Source organism: Rhinopithecus roxellana, chromosome 15, assembly GCF_007565055.1.
Source record: "Rhinopithecus roxellana isolate Shanxi Qingling chromosome 15, ASM756505v1, whole genome shotgun sequence".
NCBI classification, from domain to species: domain Eukaryota; kingdom Metazoa; phylum Chordata; class Mammalia; order Primates; family Cercopithecidae; genus Rhinopithecus; species Rhinopithecus roxellana.
Genome location: NC_044563.1, coordinates 79,206,287 through 79,233,572, shown reverse-complemented (window position 1 = coordinate 79,233,572; position 27,286 = coordinate 79,206,287). Strand labels below are relative to the sequence as shown.

The window sequence follows — 27,286 nt, the reverse complement described above, 5'->3', positions numbered from 1 at the left end:
TGCAGCTGTGGATCCTTGCCTTCCTGTGCTCTTGGGGGAGCCCAGAACAGGCAGGATCTGCTCTCCCGGGTGCAGCTACAGACCTGGGCCTCCTGCTCCAGGAAGCAGGCAGGAGCCAGGGACAAGCAGTAGTCCTGCCCCTTCTGAGTTGGCAGGGTGGGAGCTCCTGGGTGCAGCTGCGGCCACCCTCCCAGACACAGGACCCTGGCGTCTCTGCACCTTCAGGGGCCCTAGGAAGCACCCTCCCCCCGATCCCCCATCCCTGCAGGCTTATGGGTGTCTGCTCCCACTGCCTGGCCTCTCTCTACTCCTAGCACCTGCTCCAATCTCAGAAAGGAGGGGAGTTGGGGCCAAGCCCAGGGGGTCATGAATGGCAGTGGGTGGCAGACAGAGTCCTGGGTGGGAGGGGGTGGGGCCCCCAGTAAGGCCCCACCCTCAGGCCAGGGAGGGCCTAAAGGCTGGGGGCTGGGTTGCCAGTCCCACTGACCGGAGTGGGGACTCATGGTGCCTCTTGTGGGCTTGCCCATGGCTTCCTATGGTGTCCATAAAAGCTCTGGGCTCAGCCAGAGCAGGGCAGAGAGACGATGGGACCTGATGACCAGTTGCGGAAAGGAGTACCCTTTCTTCCAATAGCAGGAGACCATGGGACAACCAGTTGCAGAGGGTGTACCCTCTCTGCTGAGAGCTGTGGAGACGACCTGCTGGCAGAGAGGAGTTACCCTCTCTTCTGAGAGCTTCAGAGACCTGCAGAGATGTTGGAATGACTTGCCTGCAGAGAGAGCCACCCTTTCCAGGGCCTTCTCTCTGCTAGGAGCTGAACAGCCCTCCAAGCTGTTCTAACTCTAAATAAAACTCTTCCACCTGATGCAGTGGCTCATGCCTGAATCCCAGCACTTTGGGAGGCCAAGGTGGTTGGAGCACCTGAGGTCGGGAGTTCGAGACCGGCCTGACCAACATGGAGAGAGACCAGCCTGACCAACATGGAGAAACCCTGTCTCTACTAAAAACACAAAATTCACCAGGCTTGGTGGCGCATGCCTGTAATCCCAGCTACTTAGGAGGCTGAGGCAAGAGAATCGCTTGAATCTGGGAGGCAGAGGTTGTGGTGAGCCAAGATGGTGCCATTGCACTCCAGCCTGGGCAACAAGAGCAAAACTCCATCTCAAACAAACAAACAAAAAACCCTCTTCTTCACCCTTCACTTGTCTGCATACTTCATTTTTCCTGGATGCAGGACAAGAACTCTGGCAAAGACGTCATGGCCACAGAAGTTTCCAGCCAGAAAAGTCGACACCCCAGAGATCCTGTTATACCGGTACTTTGAGAGGCTGAGGCGAGAGTGTCACTTGAGCCCAGGAGTTTGAGACCAGCCAAGGCAACATAGTGAGATGCCATCTCTACAAAAAATTTTAAAAGTTAGCTGGGTATGGTGGTACACACCTGTATCTCTAGCTATGCAGAGACCTGAGGCGGGAGGAACGCTTGAGCCCAGGATTTTGAGGCTGCAGTGAGCTAAAATTGAGACACTGCACTCCAGCCTGGGTGTCAGAGTGACAGAACGACACGGGGTTTCGCCTTGTTGCCTAGGCTGGTCTCCTGGTCTCAAGCAACCCTCCTGCCTCTGCCTCCCAAAGTACTAGGATTACAGGCATGAACCACCGTGCCCGGCTTGCTTTCTTTGCCTGCCTGCCTGCCTTCCCTCCCTCCCTCCCTCCTTCCCTCCTTCCTTTTTCTCTTTCTTGCTCTCTCTTTCTTTTCTTTCCTTTCTCTCTCTCTCTCTTTCCCTTTCCTTCCTCTTTCATGCACTTTCCCAGCTCTGTCCTTCTCTTCAGAGACTGGTTCATTCATTTGTGCATTTGTTTGTTCAGTTATTCAGCAAGCATTTATTGAGTACCTACTGTGTCCCAGGCACTGTGGAGCAAGGTCCTTGGGAGCAAAGCAACTGTTTACAGTCTGATGGGAGAGACAACCAAATAATCACACAAACACATGGTTATAAACCATAGTAATGCTGTGAAAGACAGAGAATGGAACCCAACCAAATAGCAGAAAATGGAGGTCAGAAAAGGCTTCCCTAGAGAATGGACAGTAAGCTAACTATGCAAACTGGAATGGAGGTGTGGCGGGGTTGGGGGAGTGCCAAGATCAGTGTGGGCATATGGAATAGTTGTGCAAAGGCCCTGAGGCAAGAGGAGAGCCTGGGAAATTAGAGGGAACCTGGTAAGAGCTGAGGAACAGTTGGATCAGGCCTGGCCCTGAAGGTCTTTACCCTAAGTACAATGCAAAGATCACTGATCCTTAAAAAGAATACATTATATACTGCAGAGAACAAAAGTGAAGGAAGGTGGCCACTCCTGCCCTTTTCCCTCAGTACTAGGCTGTTCCACTCTTGGCCCACTCCAACCAGGGTTCCTCTGCTTCCCCTCCAACCAGGGTTCCTTTTAGCCTGTTCTTCCCTCCCCATGACCCAATGTTCTCAGGTCTCAGCCTGGTGGTCTCGTCTTTGTCTTTTTATTTTTTGAGACAGGGTCTCACTCTGTCGCCCTGGCTGGAGTGCAGTGGTGTGATCTTGGCTCACTGCAACCTCTGCCTCCCAAGTTCAAGTGATTCTCATGCCTCAGCCACTGGGATGAGAGCTGGGATGTGCACCTGCCAGAACACCTGGCTATTTTTTTTTCTTTTTCTTTTTTTTGGATATTGAGTAGAGACAGGGTTTCATCATGTTGGCCAGGCTGGTCTCAAACTCCTGACTTCAAGTCATCCAACCGCCTTGGCCTCCCAAAGTGATGGGATTACAGACATGAGCCACTGCACCTGGCCTGTCTTTTCCCAGACAGATCCTCTCCTCTTTTCCCCAGCACTTCCCTTGCTTGGCCTGCCCCCCGCCCCCACCCCCAGGCCTCCAGGCCTCAACATATGGCACCAGCCCCAGCTTCTGCCCTGACCCACACCCCTGGTTGGGTGGCCCACTGTGTGCTGTGGATGGTGCCAAACCCACAGCCCTGGTATGTCTCTGAGAACTCTGACTCCTGGGTTCTTATCTCATCTGACCCCTGCCTGCCTCACGGGAAAAGCAACTCCAGGCGGTGGGACAGGGAGGACACCGGGAGCACCTGCAGGTTTGAGCCAAGGTAAAGCCCACTAAAGGAAAACACACGTGGCAGATGCAGCCTCAGCCTTTATTATAGGGACTTAGTTCACTGAAGGATGGGGGAATTGTTATGGGGGTGTTTACAGTGGTAAAATGGGAGGAAAGTCAACTCTGACAGGAGTGGGGTGAAAGGAATAACAGAGTGTTGGAAGGTGAGGCACTGGGGGCAAGGAGAGGGACAGAGGGAGGAGAGAGTTCTGGGGAAGAGGAGGGCAGGAAGAGGAGGCAAGGGCACCAAGGGAGCCACAGACCTGGGGCCTAGGAGCAGGTGGGATGGGGAGCTGGATGGTGCCCTGGGCTTCCTGGAGAAGCCGCTGCTCCGGGCAGAACTCACTTGCGGGCACCCAGTGCCAGGGCAATGATGAAGCCCAGCACCAGCAGGAACATGCTGACGGAGAGCAGCACTGTGATGACCACCATGCCCCCTGTGTGGGCCATGCCCAGCCCAATGGATTCCATGTTGTTTCCTGTCAAAAGAGGGAGAGGGGAGGCTACTGTGGGCGGGAGAGGCCCCTAGTCTGCCTGAGTCTCACAGCCTCGCACTCATCCAGCCAACAGACTGCCCAACCAGCCAGCCAGCCAACCAACCAACCAACCAACCAACCAACCAACCAACCAACCAGCTGATGGATCCAAACACCCATCACATAGACATTTATGAAGCATCTCCTATGTCACCCGCTGAGGAAAGGTTAAGAACACAGTCCCTGCCCACAAGGAACCTTTAGCTGAGTGTGCAGTAGCCATGCCAAAGGCTCCGTTCTAAGATAGAGGTAAGCAGGGGCACTGAGGGCAGACGGGGAGGCACAGGCAACCCCGACTGGGGATGAGGCAGGAATGGTCAGGGAAGCTTTTGTGGCCGCTGAGATGGGAAAGGGAGGCAGGAGTGTTACTTACGAGGGAGTGTGGACATTGGGATCTCTCTGCTAGACTCAGTGGCTGTTCCCTTCTTCACTAGGTAGGAAATGCTTTTGTGGTGGGTTTGGGAGAGAGTGGAGAACCCTCAGTGAGTATCTGGGACTTACAGGAAGAGGGACTCCAGCCTGGGCCATCTGCCCTCACAGCTGTGTCTCCCCAGTTTGCATTCCTCCATGACAGGCCCAGCTTTCACCCCCTTTTGCTGTGCCCTCACTCTCTCCCCATGCCCACCAGATCTCTCCCACACTAGCTTCTCTTCCTGCACCCCCTTCCCTAGGCACCCCAGGCTGGACCCAGTACCTACTAGTATTTTGTTCCTGGCACGAGGTTTGTCACCTGGTATGCACTGAGCCGAGTGACTGTGAAGCCAGCACCACTGTCCACCACACTCACCAGTTCCCTGCGCCCACGGCACGGAGGCATCACAAAACTGGACTTCACCACTGGGCAGAAGTGGGGGGAGGGGAAGGCTGGGTCAAGTTTCTGGGGTCCCCAAGGAGAAGGGGCAGCTTTTAGAGTGTGGGTGCCCCAGGAGAGGGGTGGACAGGAAGGCATGAATGGGGAAAGGGGCACAGGGGGTGTCGCAGGAAGGGGTCGCAGGAAGGGGTAGCAGACCTTTGCTGTCATTGGCTCTCCGGACCATCAGTGTGGCATTGCCTCCTGTGAGGTGACAGGGGGGCAAGGCAACCAGCAGGCTCTCCGTTAGCGCCGGGGACAGCAGACCAGAGAGGCTTGAGATGTTGAAGTCTGATGGGAGGCAGGAGGGAGCTCCAATGAGGATTAACCCCCCTGGCCAACAGATCTGGCCCTGTCCCATTGGAGCCATCTCCCTTTCCACTCTGTGAACCCTGGGCAGAACAGCCAGGCCTGTGCCGGTATGACCACCAGGTGGCAGGTTTGGGCTGCAGAAGCTGCACCCTCCACCAAACGGTCCCCAGAGCCAGATTCTGGATGCCAGGAGCCGGGCAGCGCCCAACCTCACCCCTCCCCGCAGCCTTGGGGGATCCTTGCCCACACCTCTCTGCCTCCTAGGTCTGGAGGGTGATCAAGAGTGTGCCCTGAGGCCAGTGTCTGATACCCAGTCACTGCCGTCACCAGCCCTGACTCCCAACTGTCCAGACCTCTCTTTGAGAGCCCTGGAAGGTACAGTGCCCCCTGTCCAGGCCCCCAGCCCCCTTCCCACCCCTGCCAGAGATGGAAGAGACCTGCAGTCCCTGGGGACAGCACAGCCAGCAGAATCAGGATCAAGGGCAAGGTCTGGATGGGCAGCAGGGGTGCCATGCTGGGCTGGGAGGTAGAACAGGTGCTGGCAGGCTGGGGTTCCTGAGGCAAGTGAGGCCCTGCCCCTGGGATGGCTGATTTTGTCCTGGGGGTGGGAGGGGCTGGAGGGGAATCCAGTCCAACCTGCCCCTTGGGCCCTATAGCCTCAAAGGGGTAGGGGGAGCAGACAGGTTTTTCAGGATGGGGAGCTGGCCCTCAGGCCAGGAGGGGGGACGCCCTGGCTGGATCCTGGTGGCGTAGCCAGCTGCCGACAGCTGGGTAACTAAGGTGGGGAAAGAAATCACCCCTTCTTCTGGGACTCCTGTGTGTAAGGCAGTGTTCCTGTGTGCACGGGCATCTGGAGCCTGTCCTGTCCATGGGGGACTGCTCCCCCAATGTGATGGGTGTCTTTCCCCCACCCGTCAGAAGGGTGATGAGTTTGGAAGTTGCCCCGGTATGTAGGAAGAGAATACTCCAAGGGGCTACTGAAAGGGCCTTAAGTAGGTAAGAACGGGAGAGAAACATTCTGGTGGGGAGGGGCAGCAGACCAAGGGTTTTAATTATTGGAGTGCACTGAGGCTCAGGTACTGCTGCTCTGGGAGAGGCAGGGGCTGTGGAGGCCAGGGATCACATGTGGTTTCAGATTCCTCTGGAGGGTGGGGACGAAGGTGACCATAGAAGACTTCTGGAGAAACCAGAGAGACAGATATTGACCCGGCCAGCAGGGGTAGCAGGTGTGCACAGTCAGCCTTCGGCAGCAACCATTTGTTGAACTGAGAATGAAGGAAAGAGACCTCATAAGAGAACATGAAAAAGAGAGAGAACTTTCTGACTGCCTCCTCCAGCCCTGGGCTACGTCAGAGAGAAGCAGAGGAGTTCTGAGCAGAGGGAGAGGAGAGGAATCAGGACTTCTTCTGGGCCCTGGGCAGGGGTTCTGTGTGCTCCATTGTAGGCCTACAGCCATCCTGGGCGGTAGATGGTATTGACTTCCTTTTGTAGAAGTAGAACTGAGGCCAGGCACAATGGCTCATGCCTGTAATCCCAACACTTTGGGAGGCCAAGGTGGGAAGATCATTCGAGGCCAGGAGCTCAAGACCAGCCTAGGCAACACAGAGAGACTGATCTCTATTAAAATAAAAAAGAGATCGGCCAGGCATGGTGGCTTACACCTGTAATCCCAGCAGTTTGGGAGGCTGAGGTGGGCGGATCACCTGAGGTCAGGAGTTTGAGATCAGCTTGGCAATATGGCGAAACCTCATCTCTACTAAAAATACAAAAACTAGCCTGGCGTGGTGGCATGCGCCTGTAATCCCAGCTACTCAGGAGGCTGAGGCAGGAGAATCGCTTGAACCTGGGAGGTGGAGGTTGCAGTGAACCGAGATTGTGCCACTGCACTCCAGTCTGGGCAACTGAGTGAAACTCTGCCTCAGAAAATTGAGAGAGAGAGAAAGAGAGAGAAGTGGAAACTGAGACTCAGACACATAGAGTTACTTGTGGAAAGTGGAATACTTTGTCGGGAGAGGCTGTAGAACTTCCAGAAGCCTGGGAGCTGTACAGAGACTGCTGCTGTATAACCGTTTGCTCTATGAACTATTCTATCTTCCTCAGTCCCAGGGAAGGTTAGGGTCCTGGTAGGAATGTGAGGGAGGTTGTGTCCTTACCGCCAAGGTGGGAAGGGTAGGCTCAAAGTTTGGGGTGAGTGGAGAATGACAGTAAAGGAAGAACTCATAGGCCTAAGCAGAGAGTAGGAGGGTCTTAAGCCAGCGCTTCTCCAAATTTAATGTGTATATGAATTACCAGGGATCTTGTTCAGATGCAGCTTCTCATGCAGTCATGTGGTGGGTCTGGGGTGAAGCCTGAAATTCTGCTTTTTTTTTTTTTTTTTTTTTTTTTTTTTTTTGAGACAGAGTCTCACTGTGTCGTCCAAGCTGGAGTGCAGTGGCGTGGTCTCGGCTCACTGCAACCTCCGCCTCCAGGGTTCAAACAATTCTTCTGCCTTAGCCTTCCGAGTAACTGGGATTATAGGTATGCACCATCACTCCCGGCTAATTTTGTATTTTTAGTAGAGACGGGGTTTCTCCATGTTGGTCAGGCTGATCTCAAACTCTTGACCTCAGATGATCCACCCGCCTCGGCCAAGTGCTGGGATTACAGGTGTGAGCCACGGTGCCTAGCTGCATTTCTTTTCTTTTCTTTTTTTTTTTCTTTTTTTTTTTTTTTGAGACGGAGTCTCGCTCTGTCACCCAAGCTGGAGTGCACTGGCCAGATCTCAGCTCACTGCAAGCTCCGCCTCCTGGGTTCATGCCATTCTCCTGCCTCAGCCTCCCAAGTACCTGGGACTACAGGTGCCCGCCACCTCGCCTGGCTAGTTTTTTGTATTTTTTAGTAGAGACCGGGTTTCACCGTGTTAGCCAGGATGGTCTCGATCTCCTGACCTTGTGATCCGCCCGCCTCGGCCTCCCAAAGTGCTGGGATTACAGGCTTGAGCCACCGCGCCCGGCCTTTTCTTTTCTTTTTTTGTTGGAGACAGAATCTCTGTCATCCAAGCTGGAGTGCAGTGGTGCGATCTCAGCTCACTGCAACCTCATCCTCCAGAGTAGCTGGGATTACAGGTGCCTGCCACCACACCTGGCTAATTTTATTTTTAGACAGAGTTTCACTCTTGTTGCCTAGGCTGGAGTGCAATGGTGCAATCTTGGCTCACTGTGACCTCCGCCTCCCAAGTTCAAGCGATTCTCTTGCCTCAGCCTCCCCAGTAGCTGGGATTACAGGCTTGCGCCACCACGCCCAGCTAATTTTGTATTTTTAGTAGAGATGGGGTTTCTCCATGTTGGTCAGGCTGGTCTCGAACTCCTGACTTCAGGTGATCCGCCAGCCTTGGCCTCCCAAAGTGATGGGATTATAGGCATGAGCCACTGTGCCCAGCCACACCCAGCTGATTTTTGTATTTTTAGTAGAGATGAAGTTTCACCGTGTTGGCCAGGCCGGTCTCAAACTCCTGACCACAAGTGATCCACCCACCTTGGCCTCCCAGAATGTTGGGATTACAGGCGTGAGCTACCGTTCCCAGTCAATTCTGCATTTCTAGTGACTTCCCAGTAACACTGATAATGCTGGTCTGAAAGGCCCACACTTGGAGTTGCCAGCTGCTCTGTATTGGTAAACACCATCCCCACCCCCAACTGGATCCTATTCCACGGACATCAGGGATCAGGGCAGGTGTTCCTTCCCAATCTGCCCGAACAGGCTGCTTTTGGGTGAAGAATTTGGTTCTGTTTTTCCTGCACCTTGGCTTTTGATTCCACCACCACTGTACAAACTGAAAGAGGATCTCTTGCACATTAAGGAGAACTTGGGAGAGAGGGGACCCAGGGTGAGGGGATCTTCCTGGTACTCCTCAAAACCTGTCACCCACCAGTAAGTTGTTTACACTTGAACTTGGGAGGTCTTTCTCCTCATTCACAACCAAGAAGCAGAAAGAAGAGGTTGGGTTTATTGCAGGGTGGGTTGCGTTGGGTCCACTCTTAATCCCCCATCCCCATCTAAAATTATGAGTGGGACAGAGTGGGGTAGGGGAGGGCAGATCTCTGACCAGATTTTAAAAGGATAAGAGGGCCCTGTGCCTTTAAGCTCTCCCTTCTCCCTCCAATCCCCCACCCCAACCTTCCCCACCCCAGCCCTCCCCAGGTTTCTGGAGGAGCCGGGAGTTGCGTCTTCTCCCTGCCCTGCCGAGCTGCTCACTGGCTGCTCTGAAGGCTGTGCTTTGCAGTCTCCATAGAAACCATTAGTTGCTAAGCAACTGGAGCATCATCTGTGCTGAGCTCTCGCATCTAATTATCCCATCACAGCGGCCGAGAAGGGTTTGGGGAGCTGAGAGGAGGGGGAGGCCAAGCACAGGAGCAAGAGGATAACTCTTTTAGCAGAGCAGATTCATTGACAATGCTGAAGTCATTTAAAGCCACAGCACCATGTTCCTCTAGAGGATTTCCCAATGGCTTGGAGAAGGGAACCAGGGCCCCACATGCGTGAAGTCTCTGTCTTGGACCCACTCTTTCTAGGCTGTCTCCTCTTTGGATTCTTGATTCTAAACTCTCTTGAGTTCCCTCCCCTGCCTCCTTTCTTCCAAATCTCCTATTCAAGTACTCCTACTGAGTACCAACTATGTCTTTGGAACTGCACTAGCCACCAGGGATATAAAGGTAAGATAAGTTTCTGCCCTCAGGGAGCTCTTAATAGCTCCAGTCTGCTCAGCCTAGAAGACTATCTCCTAAAACAAACTTCTGCTTTCTGGACTGTGCTACCTTTTTTTCTTTTTCTTGAACTATGGCAGTTCTTCAACCAGGAGAGCTGGGATCAGAACCCAGGTCTGTTTGACATGGCCAGGGTTCTCCTTCCAGAGTGCCACTCTCTGCCTCCCAGTCAATTAGAAAAACATGTATACTTGGCTGCACAGGGATGTCAGCCTCTGATGGCTGCTACTGTTCTCTTGTTGATGAGATACCATATAACTTTAGGTGGACCTCCGTGTTCTCACATTTAAAATGGAAGACTTGGCCAAGCGCAGTGACTCACGCCTGAAATCCCAGCAGTTTGAGAGGCCGGGGTGGTTGGATCACCTGAGGTCAGGAGTTTGAGACCAGCCTGGCCAACATGGTGAAACCCTGTCTCTACTAAAAATATGAAAATTAGCCTGGTGTGGTGGTGCACACCTGTAATCCCAGCTACTTGGGAGGCCGAGGCAGGAGAATTGCTTGAATCCAGGAGGTGGAGGTTGCAGTGAGCTGAAATCATGCCACTGCACTCCAGTCTGGGCAACAGAGTGAGACTCCATTTCAAAAAAATAAAATAAAAAATGGAAGACTCACCAGGCACAGTGACACATGCCTGTCATCTCAGCACTTTGAGAGACTGAAGTAGGAGGATCACTTGGGGCCTGGAGTTTGAGAGCAGCCTGAGCGACATAGCAAGGCTCCATCTCTACAAAATTAAAAAAAAAAAAAGATTATGGCCAGGTGCTGTGGCTCACAGCCTGTAATCCCAGCACTTTGGGAAGCCAAGATGGGAAGATTGAGCCCAGGAGTTCAAGACCAGCCTGAGTGATATAGTGACATCTCTTCTCTTAAAAAAAAAAAAAAGCCTGGGGCATGGTGGCTCACGCCTGTAATTCCAGCACTTTGGGAGGCTGAGGCGAGCGGATCACAAGGTCAAGAGTTCGAGACCAGTCTGGCCAACATAGTGAAACCCCATCTCTACTAAAAATACAAAAAATTAGCAGGTGTGGTGGTGTGCACCTGTAATCCCAGCTACTTGGGAGGCTGAGGCAGGGCAATTGTGTGAACCTGGGAGGCAGAGGTTGCAGTGAGCCGAGGTTGCACCATTGCACTCCAGCATGGGTGACAGTGCAAGACTCCATCTCAAAAACAACAACAACAAAAAACAGGCCGGGCACAGTGGCTCACACCTGTAATCCTAGCACCTTGGGAGGCCGAGTTGGGTGGATCACCTGAGGTCAGGAGTTCAAGACCAGCCTGACCAACATGGTGAAACCGACTCTCTACTAAATACAAAAAATTAGCTGGGCGTGGTGGCATATGCCTGTAATCCCAGCTACTTGGGAGGCTAAGGCAGGAGAATCACTTGAACCCGGGAGATGGAGGTTGCAGTGAGCTGAGATCACACCATTGCGCTCCAGCCTGGGCAGCAAGAGTAAAACTCCATCTCAAAAAAAAAAAAATGAGGCCAGGCGCGGTGGCTCAAGCCTGTAATCCCAGCACTTTAGGAGGCCGAGACGGGTGGATCACAAGGTCAGGAGATCAAGATCATCCTGGCTAACACGGTGAAACCCCGTCTCTACTAAAAATACAAAAAAAAAAAAACTAGCCGGGCGAGGTGGCGGGCACCTGTAGTCCCAGCTGCTCGAGAGGCTGAGGCAGGAGAATGGCGTGAACCTGGAAGGTGGAGATTGCAGTGAGCTGAGATCCAGCCACTGCACTCCAGCCTGGGCGACAGAGCGAGACTCCATCTCAAAAAAAAAAAAAAAAAAAAAAAAAAAATGAGCTAGGCATGGTGGCACATGCCTCCAGTCCCAGCTACTTGGGAGGCTATGGCGGGAAGATGGCTTGAGCCCAGGAGTCTGAGGCTTTGGTGAGCTATGATTGCACCACTGCACTCCAGCCTGCATGACAGAGCAAGACCCTGTCTGAAATACAGGAGATCAAACTATGTGACAGGTGTAAAAATGGTTTAAAATAAAGGTGTGGAAGAAATGTTGGAGATCATTTTCATAATCCTAGGAGCAGCCAGGGATGGGGGAGTCCTGGAGGACTGGACTTGGAGGTAACATGTGGTGCTCACCAAATTTTGGCCCATTGGGAAGTGGTGGCGCCTCTATCCTTGAGAGCTGAGGCTGGAAAATGCTGTGAGAATGAGAAAATACCAGTCATTCAGGGTTGGAGGAGACCTGGATGCTCCATTTTAAAAAATGTCACCTTGCATGGTGGCTAACACCTGTAACCCCAACACTTTGGGAGGCCAAGGCAAGTGGATCACCTGGGGTTGGGAGTTCAAGACCAGCCTGACCAAACATGGAGAAACCCCATCTCTACTAAAAATACAAAATTAGCCGGGCGTGGTGGCACATGCCTGTAATCCCAGCTACTCGGAAGGCTGAAGCAGGAGACTTGTTTGAACCCAGGAGGCAGAGGTTACAGTGAGCCAAGATTGCACCATTGCACTCCAATCTGGGCAACAAGAGTGAAACTCGGTCTCAAAAAAAAAAAAAAAAAAAAAATGTAGCCTATGATACAACCACTGACCCCAAATCATCTTACAGCTTTGTGATTTTTGCCAAGTTACATACCTCACTAACTGCTCTGAGCTTCAGCTTCCTCTGCTGTAGAAAGGGTATAAAACCAGGCTCATGCCTGTAACCCCAGCACTTTGGGAGGCTGAGGTGGGCAGATCACAAGGTCAGGAGTTCCAGACCAGCCTGGCCAACATGGTGAAATGCCGTCTCTACTAAAAATAGAAAAAACGAGCTGGGCGTGGTGGCAGATTCCTGTAATCCCATCTTCTCGGGAGGCCGAGGCAGGAGAATAACTTGAACCCGGGAGGTGGTGGTTGCAGTGAGCCGAGACCACGCCACTGCACTTCAGCCTGGGCAACAGAGCCAGATTCCGTCTTTAACAAAATGGTATAAAATCAGTCTCATAACCATTTGATCTTTGACAAACCTGACAAAAACAAGAAATGGGGAAAGGATTCCCTATTTAATAAATGGTGCTGGGAAAATGGCTAGCCATATGTAGAAAGCTGAAACTGGATCCCTTCCTTACACTTACACAAAAATTAATTCAAGGTGGATTAAAGACTTAAATGTTAGACCTAAAACTCTAAAAACCGTAGAAGAAAATGTAGGCAGTACCATTCAGGACATAACCGTGGGCAAGGACTTTATGACTAAAACACCAAAAGCGATGGCAACAAAAGCCGAAATAGACAAATGGGGTCTAATTAAAGAGCTTCTGCACAGCAAAAGAAACTACCATCAGAGTGAACAGGCAACCTACAGAATGGGAGAAAATTTTTGCAATCTACCCATCTGACAAAGGGTTAATATCCAGACTCTACAAATAACTTAAATTTACAAGAAAAAAACAACCCCATCAAAAAGTGGGCAAAGGATATGAACAGACACTTCTCAAAAGAAGACATTTCTGCAGCCAACAAACACATAAGAAAATCCTCATCACTGGTCATTGGAGAAATGCAAATCAAAGCTACAATGAGATACCATCTCACACTAGTTAGAATGGTGGTCATTAAAAAGTCAGGAAACAACAGATGCTAGAGGGTATGTGGAGAAATAGGAAAGCTTTTACACTGTTGGTAGCAGACAGAGTGTAAACTAGTTCAACCATTGTGGAAGACAATGTGGCAATTCCTCATGGATCTAGAACTAGAAATACCATTTGACCCAGCAATCCCATTACTGGGTATATACCGAAAGGATTATAAATCATGCTACTGTAGAGACACGTGCACACATATGTTTATTGTGGCACTATTCATAATAGCAAAAACTTGGAACCAACCCAAATGTCCATCAATGATCGACTGGATAAGAATATATGGCACATACACACTGTGGAATACTATGCAACTATAAAAAAGGATGAGTTCATGTCCTTTGCAGGGATATGGATGAAGCTGGAAACCATCATTCTGAGCAAACTATCACAAGGACAGAAAACCAAACACTGCATGTTCTCACTCATAGGTGGGAATTGAACAATGAGAACACTTGGACACAGGGCGGGGAACATCACACATAGGGGCCTGTCGTGGGGTGGGGGGCAGGGGGAGGGATAGCATTAGGAGAAATACCTAATGTTAATGACGAGGTAATGGCTGCAGCAGATGAGCATGGCACATGTATACCTATGTAATAAACCTGCACGTTGTGCACAACTACCCTAGAACTTAAAGTATAATAATAAATAAAATTTAAAAACCTGTCTCACTTCAATATTGACTCACCCTAAGGCAATTTTTTTTCTTTTTTTCTTTTTTTTTTTTTTTTTTTTCAGGCGGAGTTTTGCTCTGACACCCAGGCTGGAATGCACTGGCATGATCTCAGCTCACTGCAGCCTCCGCCTTCCAGGTTCAAGCAATTCTCCCGCCTCAGCCTCCTGAGTAGCTGGGATTACAGGCACATGCCACCACACCCAGCTCGTTTTTTGTATTTTTATTAGAGATGGGGTTTCACCATGTTGGCCAGGCTGGTTTTGAACTCCTGGCCTCAAGTGATCTGCCTGCCTCAGCCTCCCAAAGTACTGGGATTACAGGCGTGAGCCAATGTGCCCGGCCCCTCAAGCGAATTTATTTGAGTGCCTAGCACAGTATCTGGCTCAATAAATATTAATGTAAGTAATTCATTTTATCTTTTTATTAACCTTCATTGCAGAAGAAGACTAGAGACAATAAATGACTTTCCCAAGGTCACAGGGAATGAGGTTGGATATGATTTACAATTTGTTTTTCCAGGTTTGTCACTGATGCAGAGGGAGCTATTTGGACGGGGAAAGATAGTCCAAGGGGGGAAGTGACTGAGTTGCGGACCTGCTGTTCCTGTGTGCCAAGCATGCCACAAGGGTACCAGGCACACAGGAACTTCCCGGTCATTTGTTAACTCATCACACATTTGTTGAGCAATTCCTCTATAGTGGGTACTGTATTAAGGGCTGAGATACAGAGAGGACAAAACATAGTTCCTGCTCTCAAAACTTGCCGGGCTTTGAAGAATGAATCAGAGTTAGCCTGGTTGAGATAAGTGGAAGGGCATATTCCAAAAAGAGGGAGCAGCCTATGAAAAGCCTCAGGGATATGAATTATGCTGACACCTTCTGGGAACTGCAAATGATACATCTTGGCTGGAGAGAAGTATTCAAAGATGGGCATGGTGGGAGCTACAGCCACTGGCTTTGTATCCCACGCTAAGGATCGTGTTTCTTAGCAAGCCTTAGAGGAGTTTAAAATGTGTAAAGATCATTCTGGCACAGTGTGGAGAATGGATTGGAAGCAGGTGAGACATAAAGCAGGGAAACTAAGTGAGAAGCAAAATGATCCAGGTGAAAAAGTTCATGGCCTAGCAATGAGCATGGCAGTGGAGAGAAGCAGACAGACTGCAGTATGTTAGGGAAAGATTGACTGGAATCAGTGACTGACTGCAGAGTAATTTTAGGAAGGAAGAATCAAAAACAATTTCCAGATGTATGGCTTGGAGCAGATTTGGAGGGAGGACTGAGGAGAAGAGAGTTCACTTGTGGGCTGAATGCAGTGGCTAACGCCTATAAATCCCAGCACTTTGGGAGGCAGAGGCAGGCGGATCACTTGAGGTCAGGAGTTCTAGACCAGCTTGACCAACATGGTGAAACCTCGTCTCTACTAAAAATACAAAAATTAGCTGGGCGGCCGGGCGCGGTGGCTCAAGCCTGTAATCCCAGCACTTTGGGAGGCCGAGACGGGCGGATCACGAGGTCAGGAGATCGAGACCATCCTGGCTAACATGGTGAAACCCCGTCTCTACTAAAAATACAAAAAACTAGCCGGGCGACCTGGCGGGCGCCTGTAGTCCCAGCTACTCGGGAGGCTGAGGCAGGAGAATGGCGTGAACCCGGGAGGCGGAGCTTGCAGTGAGCTGAGATCCGGCCACTGCACTCCAGCCTGGGCGACAGAGCGAGACTCCGTCTCAAAAAAAAAAAAAAAAAAAAAAAAAAAAAAAAAAAAAAAAAAATTAGCTGGGCATGCTGGCACATGCCTGTAATCCCAGCTGCTTGGGAGGCTGAGGCAGGAGAATTGCTTGAACCCGGGAAGAGGAGGTTGCAGTGAGCAGAGATCGCACCATTACACTCCAGCCTGGGCAAAGAAGTAAGACTCTATCTCAAAAAGAAAAAAGAAAGAAAAGAAAGAAAGTTCACTTGTGGATCTTTTGGGTCTGAGGTGTTGGGGCTGCCGGCCCCCCACATGGCTCCGAATGATCCCTGCTTCCTCCCATTTGTGTCCTCATATGGTCCTCTCCCACATCACATCAGGATTGGTTTGTGTGGCCAATAAATACAACAGAAGTGATGACACGTCACTTCTGAGGCTAGGTAGGGTGGCTTCCTCCTCACTTTCTCTTGGGTTGCTCACTCTGGAGGATGTTGGAGCTCCTCTGTGGGGAGGTCTGTGTGGCAAGGAACTGAGACCTCCTGCCAATGACCTATGAGGTTGTGAGACTTTCAGGCAGTAGGTATGGGAATGAGCAAGACTGGAAACAGATCCTCCAGCCCCAGTCAAGCCTTCAGATGACTGTGGCCCAGGTAGATATCTTCACTGCAGCTTCCCAAGACACTCTGAGCCCAAACTACCCAGGTAGGTCTCCCAGGTAGGTCTCTCCCAAACTCCTGACTCTCAGAATGAATTTTTTTTTTTTTTTTTTTTTTTTTTGCTTAGACAGTGTCTTGCTCTGTTCCCCAGGCTGGAGTGCAGTGGTATAGTCTTGGCTCACTGCAACCTCCACCTCTTGAGTTCAAGTGATTCTCCTGCCTCAGCCTCCCGAGTAGCTGGGATTACAGGCACCCACCAACACACCTGGCTAATTTTTGTGTTTTTCATAGAGACAGGGTTTCACCATGTTGGTCAGGCTGGTCTCAAACTCCTGACCGCAAGTGATCTGCCTGCCTCAGCCTCCCAAAGTGCTGGGATTACAGGAATGAGCAACCACACCTGGCCAAATGTTTAGTTTTGTAAGCCACTAGATTTGGGGGATGATTTGCTGTGCGGTAAAAAGTAGTGAATACAAATATTTTGGGCAACTCAACACTGAGCATAGGATTCTGGAACATTGAGGAGAGGTGTGGGATGCAGACAGGGGAGGTGGCACTGGTTAAAATCATGCCTGTGGAAGAGAGTCCTTGAGGGGAGCAGTGGAAGGAGAGTGGGAGAAGGCAGCTAAGGACAGAATTCTGGGAAATAAAGCATTTAAAGGACAGATACAGCAAGAGGAGCTGATGAAGGAGGAATGAAAATTATGAGGTAGCCAGATGTGGTGGCACAGGTCTGTACGCCCAGCTTCTCAGGAGACTGAGGCAGGAGGAGCACTTGAGCCCAGGAGTTCAAGGCTACAGTGAGCTCTGATCATGCCATCACACTCCAGCCTGGGTGACGGAAAGAGACCCTGTCTCCAAAAAAGAAAAAGACAAGATAAGAGGAAAATCAGGAGGGAGTGGATGGAGAGTTTCAAAAAAGAGGTGTCAAATAGTACAAAGATCAGGATTGAAGGTAAGGACTATTAAAATGTCCACTGGGCCTAGTATCTTGGGGGTTATGCATATAGAGCAGCTGCCTATGGGTGAGGAGGCAGAAGCTCCCTGTAAAAGTGCAGTAGTAACTGGGAGTTGAGGCACTAGAGTTAGTGTAGACAGTTCTTTGAAGAAGCTTGGCTAGCAAAGGAAAGAGATAACTTGAGGGAAATTTGGAATACAGGAAAGGCTTGTATTTTTAAAAACACGTATATTTTATAACTCTTTTCCAGATTTTATTTTCATTTATTTTCTCTATTGATTTCTTGGTTTTTGTTCTGTGTTTTAGAGATGGGAGTCTCACTATGTTGCCCAGGCTGGACTCAAACTCCTAGGCTCAAGTGATCCTCCTGCCCTAGCTTTCCAAATGTCTGGGACTACTGGCACACCACTGCGTGTTTTATTTTTAAAGTTAAAGATGCAGCCGAGCGCGGTGGCTCATGCCTATAATCCCAGCACTTTGGAGGCCAAGGCGGGCGGATCATAAGGTCAGGAGATCGAGACCACAGTGAAACCCCATCTCTACTAAAAATACAAAAAAAATTAGCCAGGCATTGTGGTGGGCGCCTGTAGTCCCAGCTACTCGGGAGGCTGAGGCAGGAGAATGGCGTGAACCTGGGAGGTGGAGCTTGCAGTGAGCCGAGATTGCACCACTGCACTCCAGCCTGGATGACAGAGAGATACTCCGTCTCAAAAGAAAAAAAAAAAGTTAAAGATTCAGGAGAGAGATGTAATTGAGAGACTTCTGAAAGAGGAAGAAATTGGGGTTCAGGTTAGCCTTTGGCCAAAAGGGTGACATTTCCAAGCAGAGAGAAAAATGGAGGCGATGATGCAGAAAAATGCTATGCTTTTTGGGGGGCTGAGATGGGAAAGGCAGGAAGATGGGAGAAATAAGGGAGCTCCCTTCTAGAGGCCTTTGCTTTTTCTGCAAAATAGGAAACTCAGTGGGGAGAAGGGTTTGGAAGCCAGAGAGGAGCAAGAGCTTGAAATAGCTGTTGTCAGGAGGGGGTGCAGCTACAAAGAGCCCCGAGGAAGGCTGTATTTGGTGGTGATGGCCCAGCTGAGCTTGGGGACTACTGGGGAAACAACTGTGTTAGGGTTCTCTGGAGAAACAGAGCCAACAGGATGTGTGTGTGTGTGTGTGTGTGTGTGTGTGTGTGTATACATACATATATGGAGAGAGAGAGAAAGAGAGAGAGAGATTTTAAGGAATTAGCTCATGTGATTGTGGAGGCTTGGCAAGTCCCAAAACAGTAATCGGAGGGGGGCAGCAGGCTAGAGACTCAGGAAAGAGTTGCAGTTCAAGTTCAAAGGCAGTCCGTTGGCAACATTCCTTGTTTCAGACAGGTGCAGTGGCTCACGCATGTAATCCCAGCACTTTGGGAGGCTGAGGCAGGCGGATCACCTGAGATCAGGAGTTCAAGACCAGCCATGGCCAACATGACGAAAGCCTATCTCTACTAAAAATACAAAAATTAGCTGGATATAGTGGCATGTGCCTGTAATCCCAGCTGCTTGGGAGACTGAGACACAAGAATCACTTGAACCTGGGAGGCGGAGGTTGCAGTGAGCTGAGATCGGGCCACTGCACTCCAGCCTAGGTGACAGAATGAGACTCAGAAAAAAAAAAAAAAAAAAAAATCCTGGCCAGGTGCAGTGGCTCACGCCTGTAATCCCAGCACTTTGGGAGGCCGAGGCAGGCAGATCACGAGGTCAAAAGATTGAGACCATCCTGGCTAACATGGTGAAACTCTATCTCTATACAAAAAAATTAGCTGGGCGTGGTGGCATGCGCTTGTAGTTCCAGTTACTTGGGAGGCTGAGGCAGGAGGATCTCTTGAACCTGGGAGGCGGAGGTTGCAGTGAGCCGAGATCGCGCCACTACACTCCAGCCTGGCGACAGAATGAGATTCCCTCTAAAAAAAACAAAACAGTAGGCCGGGCGCGGTGGCTTAAGCTTGTAATCCCAGCACTTTGGGAGGCCGAGACGGGCGGATCACAAGGTCAGGAGATCGAGACCATCCTGGCTAAGACAGTGAAACCCCGTCTCTACTAAAAAATACAAAAAACTAGCCGGGCGAGGTGGCGGGCGCCTGTAGTCCCAGCTACTTGGGAGGCTGAGGCAGGAGAATGGTGTAAACCCGGGAGGCAGAGCTTGCAGTGAGCTGAGATCCGGCCACTGCACTCCAGCCTGGGCGACAGAGCGAGACTCCGTCTCAAAAAAAAAAAAAAAAAAACAGTAGTAGAAACCCTGTCTCAACCAAAAATACAACAATTAGCCAGGTGTGGTCGTGGGCACCTGTAATCTCAGCTACTCAGGAGGCTGAGGCAGGAGAATTGCTTGAACCCAGGAGGCAGAGGTTGCAGTGAGTGGAGATCACGCCACTGCACTCCAGCCTGGGTGACACAGCAAGACTCTGTCTCAAAAAAAGGAAAAAAATTAGTCGGCATGCATCTATAGTCCCAGCTACTTGGAAGGCTGAGGCGGGAGGATTCCTGGAGCCCAGGAGGTCAAGCTTGCAGCAAGCTGTGATCACACTACTGCACCCCAACCTAGGTGACAGTGCGAGATCCCCCCCAAAAAATATATATATATATGTATATTTTTCGAGATGGAGTCTTGCTCTGTCACCTAGGCTGGAGTGCAGTGGTGCGATCTTGGCTCACTGTAACCTCCGCCTCCCGAGTTCAAGCGGTTCTCCTGCCTCAACCTCCTGAGAAGCTGGGATTACAGGCATGCGCCACCATGCCCAGCTAATTTTTGTATTTTTAGAAGAGACAGGGTTTCACCATGTTGACCAGGCTGGTCTTGAATTCTTGACCTCGTGATCTCCCCGCCTTGGCCTCCCAAAGTGTTGGGATTACAGGCGTGAGCCACTGTGCCAGGTGCTAAATAAATATTACAAATTAAAATTATGGATCACTTGAGGCTAGGAGTTTGAGATTAGCCTGGCCAACACAGCAAAACCCTATCTCTACTAAAAATACAAAAAAATTAGCTGGGTGTGGTGGCGTGTGCCTGTAATCCCAGCTACTGGGGAGGCTGAGGCACAAGAATCGCTTGAACCCTGGAAGCAGAGGTTGCAGTGAGCCAAGATTGCATCACTGCACTTCACCATAGGTGACAGAGTGCAACTCTCTAAATTTATTTACTTATTCATTTTTGTTTTTTGAGACGGTCTCACTCCATTACCCAGGCTGGAGTGCAGTGATGTGATCTCGGTTCACTGCAACCTCTGCCTTCCTGGTTCAAGTGATTCTCCTGCCTCAACCTCCAGAGTAGCTGGGATTACAGGCATGTGCCACCATGTCCCGCTTATTTTTATATTTTTTGGTGGAGACAGGGTGTCACCATGTTGGCTAGGCTGGTCTCAAACTCCAAACCTAAAGTGATCCTCTGGCCTTGGCCTCCCAAAGTGCTGGGATTACAGGTGTGAACCACCGCACCTGGCCAAATTTAATAAAAATTTTAAAATCTGTCATTTTAAATGTTGATCTTATCCAAAAATATGCCACCACAGAAAGATCTGGAATAATGTTTGACTCAATCCCTGGCACCATGGTCCACCTAAATTGACAGGTAAAATTAACCATCGCATCTACCTTGACATATTCAGAGTTTTTCAAATTACCCAACAGCTGAGTGAAGACATCGCAAAGCCATCAGGTCGTATTGGCTTAGGGTTGGGGTTTTCAAGGCAGGGAAATGTGGAGGTATTGGCAGAAGTGAAGAAATGGAGAAGAAGGTCCAGGCTAGTGATGGACAGGAGCGATAGAGGGGAAAGCACTGAGGGATGGGGATTTTCAGTGAACTCAGGGCAGAAGGAAGGCATGAGAGATGCGGAAGAGCAGGAGAGTGTAGATGGGGACAGGACATAGAGTGGCAGCCAGTTAGGTGGCTGCAGGGGAGAGGAAGCCGAGGTCCTCACTGCAGTTGGGTGAATCAAAATATTGTGAGGCCAGGGCAGGGGTCACAGACCCAGTTGCCTGCAGGGGCCAAGCAGATAACAAAAATAGTACAAGGAGCGGCCAACTGAAGAGAGTGTAGCAGCATGAGCTCCGTCTAAAGGGGTCGCCTCACTCAGCTCTGTGAGAGTTGCCTTGCAGAAAGAGGGACTGTATTAGTTCATTTTCATACTGCTCTAAAGAACTGCCTGAGACTGGGTAATTTATAAAGGAAAGAGGTTTAATTGACTCACAGTTCTGCATGGCTTGGGAAGGCCATTATGGTGGAAGGCGCCTCTTCACAGGGCAGCAGGAGAGAGAAGAGTGCTGAGCGAAGGGAGAAGCCCCTTATAAAACCATCAGGTCTCAGCCAGGTGCGGTGGGTCACGCTTGAAATCCCAGCACTTTGGGAGGCCAAGGCAGGCAGATCACAAGTCAAGAGATCAAGACCAGCCTGGGCAACATGGTGAAACCCTGTCTCTACTAAAAATTACAAAACTTAGCTGGACGTGGTGGTGGGGCCTGTAGTCCCAGCTACTCAGGAGACTGAGGCAGGAGAATCGCTTGAACCCGGAAGGCAGAGGTTGCAGTGAGCCGAGATTGTGCCACTGTACTCCAGCCTGGTGACAGAGTGATACTCCATTTCAAAAAAAAAAGGAGTCAGAAATCTGGATTTTCAGGAAAAACACCCTTATTTTTAAATTTGCGATGAATAAATACACATTATGAAAGTGCATTTTGTGAGCCAAATCATATACTTCTTCAAGGTCAGCCTTGTCATTAGGGCCCCCAACATTGTGCCATTTGGGACAGGGTATTGGGAGGAGAATAGGTTGTTAGGTGAGCAAGAAGGAGGAATATTTGGAGTTGGTGGGAAATTGGCTGGAGGATTCTAGAAGCAGCAATGTGCTCAGGGCAGCCAGCAAGCAGAGCCCTGGGAAGGAGGAATTGCAGTGGCATGGGGTGGTGGTGGAGGAGGTGGTGGAGCAATTGCCCTGGGAAAGACCTGGTCCACATGTATTCTGCAGACATGAGGAGTCTCTCACAGGGGTTAAGCAGGAAAGGGATATAATTAAGTTTGGTTATAGAAAGATTAAGAGTAGGTGGAGGTTTCACTGTGGGGTAATCAATCCTTTCCTCAGGCCCGAAGGAGAGCTCATCCACACAAGACATAATGATGAACCAAATTGACATGAATTAGTTTATTCAATAAATGTCTTATTAAATGCTTTTGTGTCGGCAGGGCATGGTGGCTCACGCCTGTAATCCCAGCACTTTGGGAGGCCGAGGCAGGTGGATCATCTGAGGTCAGGAGTTTGAGACCAGCCTGGCCAACATGGTGAAACCTCGTCTCTACTAAAAATACAAAAATTAGCTGGGTGTGGTGGTGGGCACCTGTAATTCCAGCTACTCGAGAGGCTGAAGAAGGAGAATCGCTTGAACTTAGGAGGTGAAGGTTGCAGTGAGCTGAGATCGCGCCATTATGCTCCAACCTGGGCAACAAGAGCGAAACTCCATCTCAAATAAATAAATGCTTTAGTGTCAGTCACTATGCTGAGCTATGGACATTCAGGAGTGAATAAGACACTGCTCTTACTGAAATAAGGTCTAGTGAGAGGTACTGAGAAGAGTTCACTACTACACTGCATCAGGATTTTAGTGGAAGATATAATAACAGCTATTGCTCACTAAGTGTTCCCCATGGCTGGGTGTGGTGGCTCATGCCTGTAATCTCAGCACTTTGGGAGGCTGAGGCAGGAGGATTGCTTGAGCCCAAGAGTTAGAGACCAGCCTCGACAACATAATGAGACTCTACAGAAAATACAAAAATTAGCTGGGCATGGTGGTGCACACCTTTAATCCTGGCCTGTAATCCCACCTGTAAACCCAGCCTGTAAACCCACCTGTAATCAGGAGGCTGAGGTGGGAGAATCGCTTGAGTCCAGAAGGCAGAGGTTGCAGTGAGCTGAGGTCGAGTCACTGCACTCCAGCCTAGGCAACACAGCAAGACCTTTTCTCAAAATTATTAAGAATAAGAATAATGTGTTTACCACATGCCAGGCATGTTAACTCCTTTGTATATATATTTTCCATTAATTCCTTTACATATATTTTCTTTCTTTTTTTTTTTTTTTTCTGAGATGGAGTTTCACTTAGTCACCCAGGCTGGAGTGCAGTGGTGTGATCTCAGCTCACTGCAACCTCTGCCTCCTGGGTTCAAGCAATTCTCCTGCCTCAGCCTCCCGAGTAGCTGGGATTACTGGCACCCACCACCACGCCAGGCCAATTTTTTGTATTTTTAGTAGGGAGGGGTTTTCACCATGTTGGCCAGGCTGGTCTCGAACTCCTGACCTCAGGTGATCCACCCACCTCGGCCTCCCAAAGTGCTGGGATTACAGGCATGAGCCACCACGCCGTCCTTTTTTTTTTTTTTTTTTTTTTTTTTTTTTTTTTTTGTGAGACAGAGTTTTGCTCTTGTTGCCCAGGCTAGAGTGCAATGGCGCGATCTCGGCTCACAGCAACCTCTGCCTCCTGGGTTCAAGCTGTTCTACTACCTCAGCCTCCAGAGTAACTGGGATTACAGGCATGCGCCACCACGCCCGGCTTATTTTGTATTTTTAGTAGAAACGGGGTTTCTCCATGTTAGTCAGGCTGGTCTCGAACTCCGGACCTCAGGTGATCTGCCTGCCTCAGCCTCACAAAGTGCTGGAATTACAGGCATAAGCCACCGTGCCCACCTTTTTTTTTTTTTTTTTTTTAAAGACAGAGTCTTGTTCTGTTGCCTAGGCTGGACCAGGCTGGAGTACGATGGCATGACCTCAGCTCACTGCAACCTCCACCTCCTGGGTTCAAAAGATTCTTCTGCCTCAGCCTCCCGAGTAGCTGGGACTACAGGTGTGCATCACCACGCCCACCTAATTTTTATATTTTTAGTAGAGACACGGTTTCACCATATTGGGCAGGCTGGTCTCGAACTCCTGACCTCGTGGTCCGCCTGCCTCGGCCTCTCAAGGTGCTGGGATTACAGGCGCTAGCCACTGCGCCTGGCCCCTTTACATATATTTTATTGCTTAAACCTTATAACAACCTCTGTGAGGCAGGCAATATTATTATCCTCATTTTATTGAGGAAGTTAAGGCACAATAAGTTAAATAACTTGCTAAAGAGGCTTCTCACCAAAGGGCGACTTACATGAGCTTGTGTAGTGTGGAAGAGCTACCTGGAGGAAGTGGTAACTAAGTGGAGACCTAAAATTGAAGTCCGAGTTAGCAAGCTGAAGGTGGAGAGAGAGGAGGAAGAGGGAAGATTATTCTAGGCTGAGAGACCTGCAAAGGCACAAGGTCAGAGAATGGGTCCACTGGAGGGTCAGAGTAGAACTTGGGGAAGTCACTGGAGAAGTAGCTGGGAAAAGATGGAAGGCTTTTACAGTCCCTTTAAAGAATTTTAATTTTGATCCTGAGGATAAAAGAAAGCCCTTGAAAGATTTTAAACTGGAGAGTGTGCTGATCACATTGTATTGAATATAGATGGCTCTTGCTGCAATGTAGAGATTGTGTTGGATAGATAGCTGGCAGACATTTTAGAGGCTGTTAAAATCAGATTCTAAGGCCAGGCAAGGTGACTCACGCCTGTAATCCCAGCACTTTGGGAGGCTGAGGCGGGTGGATCACGAGGTCAGGAGTTGGAGACCAGCCTGACCAACATAGTGAAACCCCGTCTCTACTAAAAAATATAAAAAATCAGCTAGGCATGGTGGCAGGCGCCTGTAATCCTGGCTACTGGGGAGGCTTAGGCAGGAGAATTGCTTGAACCCAGGAGGCGGAGGTTGCAGTGAGCAGAGATTGTGCCATTGCACTCCAGCCTGGGCAGCAGTGCAAGACTTTGTCTCAAAAAAAAAAAAAAAAAAATCAGATTCTAGGTCAGTGTGGTGGCTCACGCATAATCCCAGCACTTTGGGCGGATCCCTTGAGGTCAAGAGTTTGAGACCAGCCTGGCCAATATGGCAAAACCCCGTCTCTACTAAAAATAACAAACGTTAGCCAGGCATGGTGGCACAGGCCTGTAATCCCAGCTACTCAGGAAGCTGAGGCAGGAGAATCGCTTGAACCTGGGAGGCGGACGCTGCAGTGAGCTGAGATCATATCCCTGCAGCCAGGGTGACAGAGTGAGACTCCGTCTCCAAAAAAAAAAAAAAAAAAATTCAGATTGGGGAGAGGGCTTTTTTTTTTTTTTTTTTTTTTTGAGACAGGGTCTTCTACTGTTGCCCACAATGGAGTTTAGTGACATGATCATAGCTCACTGCAGCTCAAGCCTGGGCTCAAGTGACCCTGCTGTCTCAGTCTCCCAGATTAGCTGGGACTATAGGTGTGCACCATCATACCTGGCTGAGTTTTTGAACTTTTTTTTTTTTTTTGAGACGGAGTCTTGCTTTGTCACCCAGGCTAGAGTGCAGTGGCATGATCTCGGCTCACTGCAACCTCCACCTCCCAGGTTCAAGCAATTCTCCTGCTTCAGCCTCTCGAGTAGCTGGGACTACAGACATACACCACCAAGCCCAGCTAATTCCTTCCTTCCTTCCTTCCTTCCTTCCTTCCTTCCTTCCTTCCTTCCTTCCTTCCTTCCTTCCTTCCTTCCTTCCTTCCTTCCTTCCTTCCTTCCTTCCTTCCTTCCTTCCTTCCTTCCTTCCTTCCTTCCTTCCTTCCTTCCTTCTTTCTTTCTTTCTTTTTCTTTCTTTATTTCTTTCAAGTAGGGATGGGGTGTCACCATGTTGGCCAGGCTGGTCTTGAACTCCCGACCTCGTGATCCACCCGCATTCACCTCCCAAAGTGCTGAGATTACAGGCGTGAGCCACTGCGCCCAGCTATTTTTTAAAACTTTTTATTTGTAGAGACGGGGTCTACTTATGTTTCCCAGGCTGGTCTTAAACTCCTGAACTCAAGAGATCCTTCTGCCTCAGCCTTCCAAAGTGCTGAGATTATAGGCATAGGCTACTGCTCTAGGCAGAGGGAAAAACTGACCTGTCTGGTGATAGGGACAGTTGTGTGCAGTTTGGGGAGCAGAGTTAAGGAGGATGCTCCCAGGTCCTGGTTTGGGCAGCAGGGTGGATGACAGAACTGTCAGGGGCTAGAGAACACAGTGGGGGGTGGGAGGGGCAGGTTGTGGTAAGGGGCTGGGTGGAGATATTTGGGTCTTGAACTTGCCAGTTGAGGTGCCTGTAGGACACCCAGATGGAGGTATGTTGAAGGTGGTTAGATGTGTGGTCTGGAGCACAGGAAAGGTTGTCGGTGCAGGCGCGACAGCTGAAGCCTTGGAGAGGAGCAAGTGGATGCTGATTGAGAAGACAAGGTCAAGGACAGAGCCTGGGGAGCCCCAACATTTATGGGCAAAGGAAAAGAGGAGACTGCAAAGGAAACCAAGAAGCTTCCCTAAAAGAAAAAAGAATAGCCAGGAGGGAGCAGTATCCCAGGTGCCCAAGGAAGATTCCTGTGGGAGGCACATCGAGCAGCAGCAGGACCACAGGGAACTGAAGAGATGTGCTGAAATGTGCTCCTTGGATTTGGCAAGTCGGAGGAGTCATTGAAAACCTCTTCAAACTGGAGGGTGTGCGAATGAGAGGGACTAAACTGGGCAAGAGGATGCAGAAGGACTAAATGACTGTGTGGAGGGTCTAGGACTCAGTGAAAGGCTAAGAGACCAGAGGGCCGCCAGAGGGCAGGAGAAGGAAAGGGAAGGATCCTCCCCCCTGCCCCGCCCCACCACCCCATGCACTTCTTTAGATCTTTTTGGCTCTTGCTGGGCCCCCTTCTGAGTTGTCTGAAAGAACCTCTGATGGGCACAGGGAAGTAGGGTCAGGAGGGCCTCCCTGGGATGCTGGTGGAGGGTGGAGGAGAAGGTATGAATGAAGCACCAAAGCAAGCTGGTCTTGGAATGCTGTGCCCTCCAGGCCTGTGGAGGAAGGAGCCCTCTCCTCCTTTGGAGAGGTGGGGCAGAGACCTGGACTCTCCAGCCCAGTGGCCAAGGGACCCAACAGAATTGTGACCTTTAACCCCTCTTGGAGTCCAGGCATTTCTGACACCCCACCCACCCCAACAGGGACTTCCAAGTGTCTCAGGCTGGTCCCCTGAGAGAACAGTGGGGGATGTTTCATGGTCACCAGGAGGAACAGCAG

General features: G+C 50.1%; 1 protein-coding gene across 1 annotated transcript; it reads right to left on the bottom strand.

Moving 5' to 3' along the window:
* Window positions 1-3,158: 3,158 nt before the first annotated feature.
* UPK2 (uroplakin 2) lies at window positions 3,159-5,397 on the bottom strand. The gene is made up of 5 exons (XM_010389328.1): window positions 5,275-5,397; window positions 4,685-4,816; window positions 4,374-4,512; window positions 4,049-4,119; window positions 3,159-3,618 (listed from the first exon to the last, which is right to left on the bottom strand). The coding sequence occupies exons 1-5, from the start codon at window positions 5,348-5,350 to the stop codon at window positions 3,482-3,484; spliced, it is 555 nt and encodes a 184-aa protein (XP_010387630.1). The 5' UTR covers window positions 5,351-5,397; the 3' UTR covers window positions 3,159-3,481.
* Window positions 5,398-27,286: the final 21,889 nt, after the last annotated feature.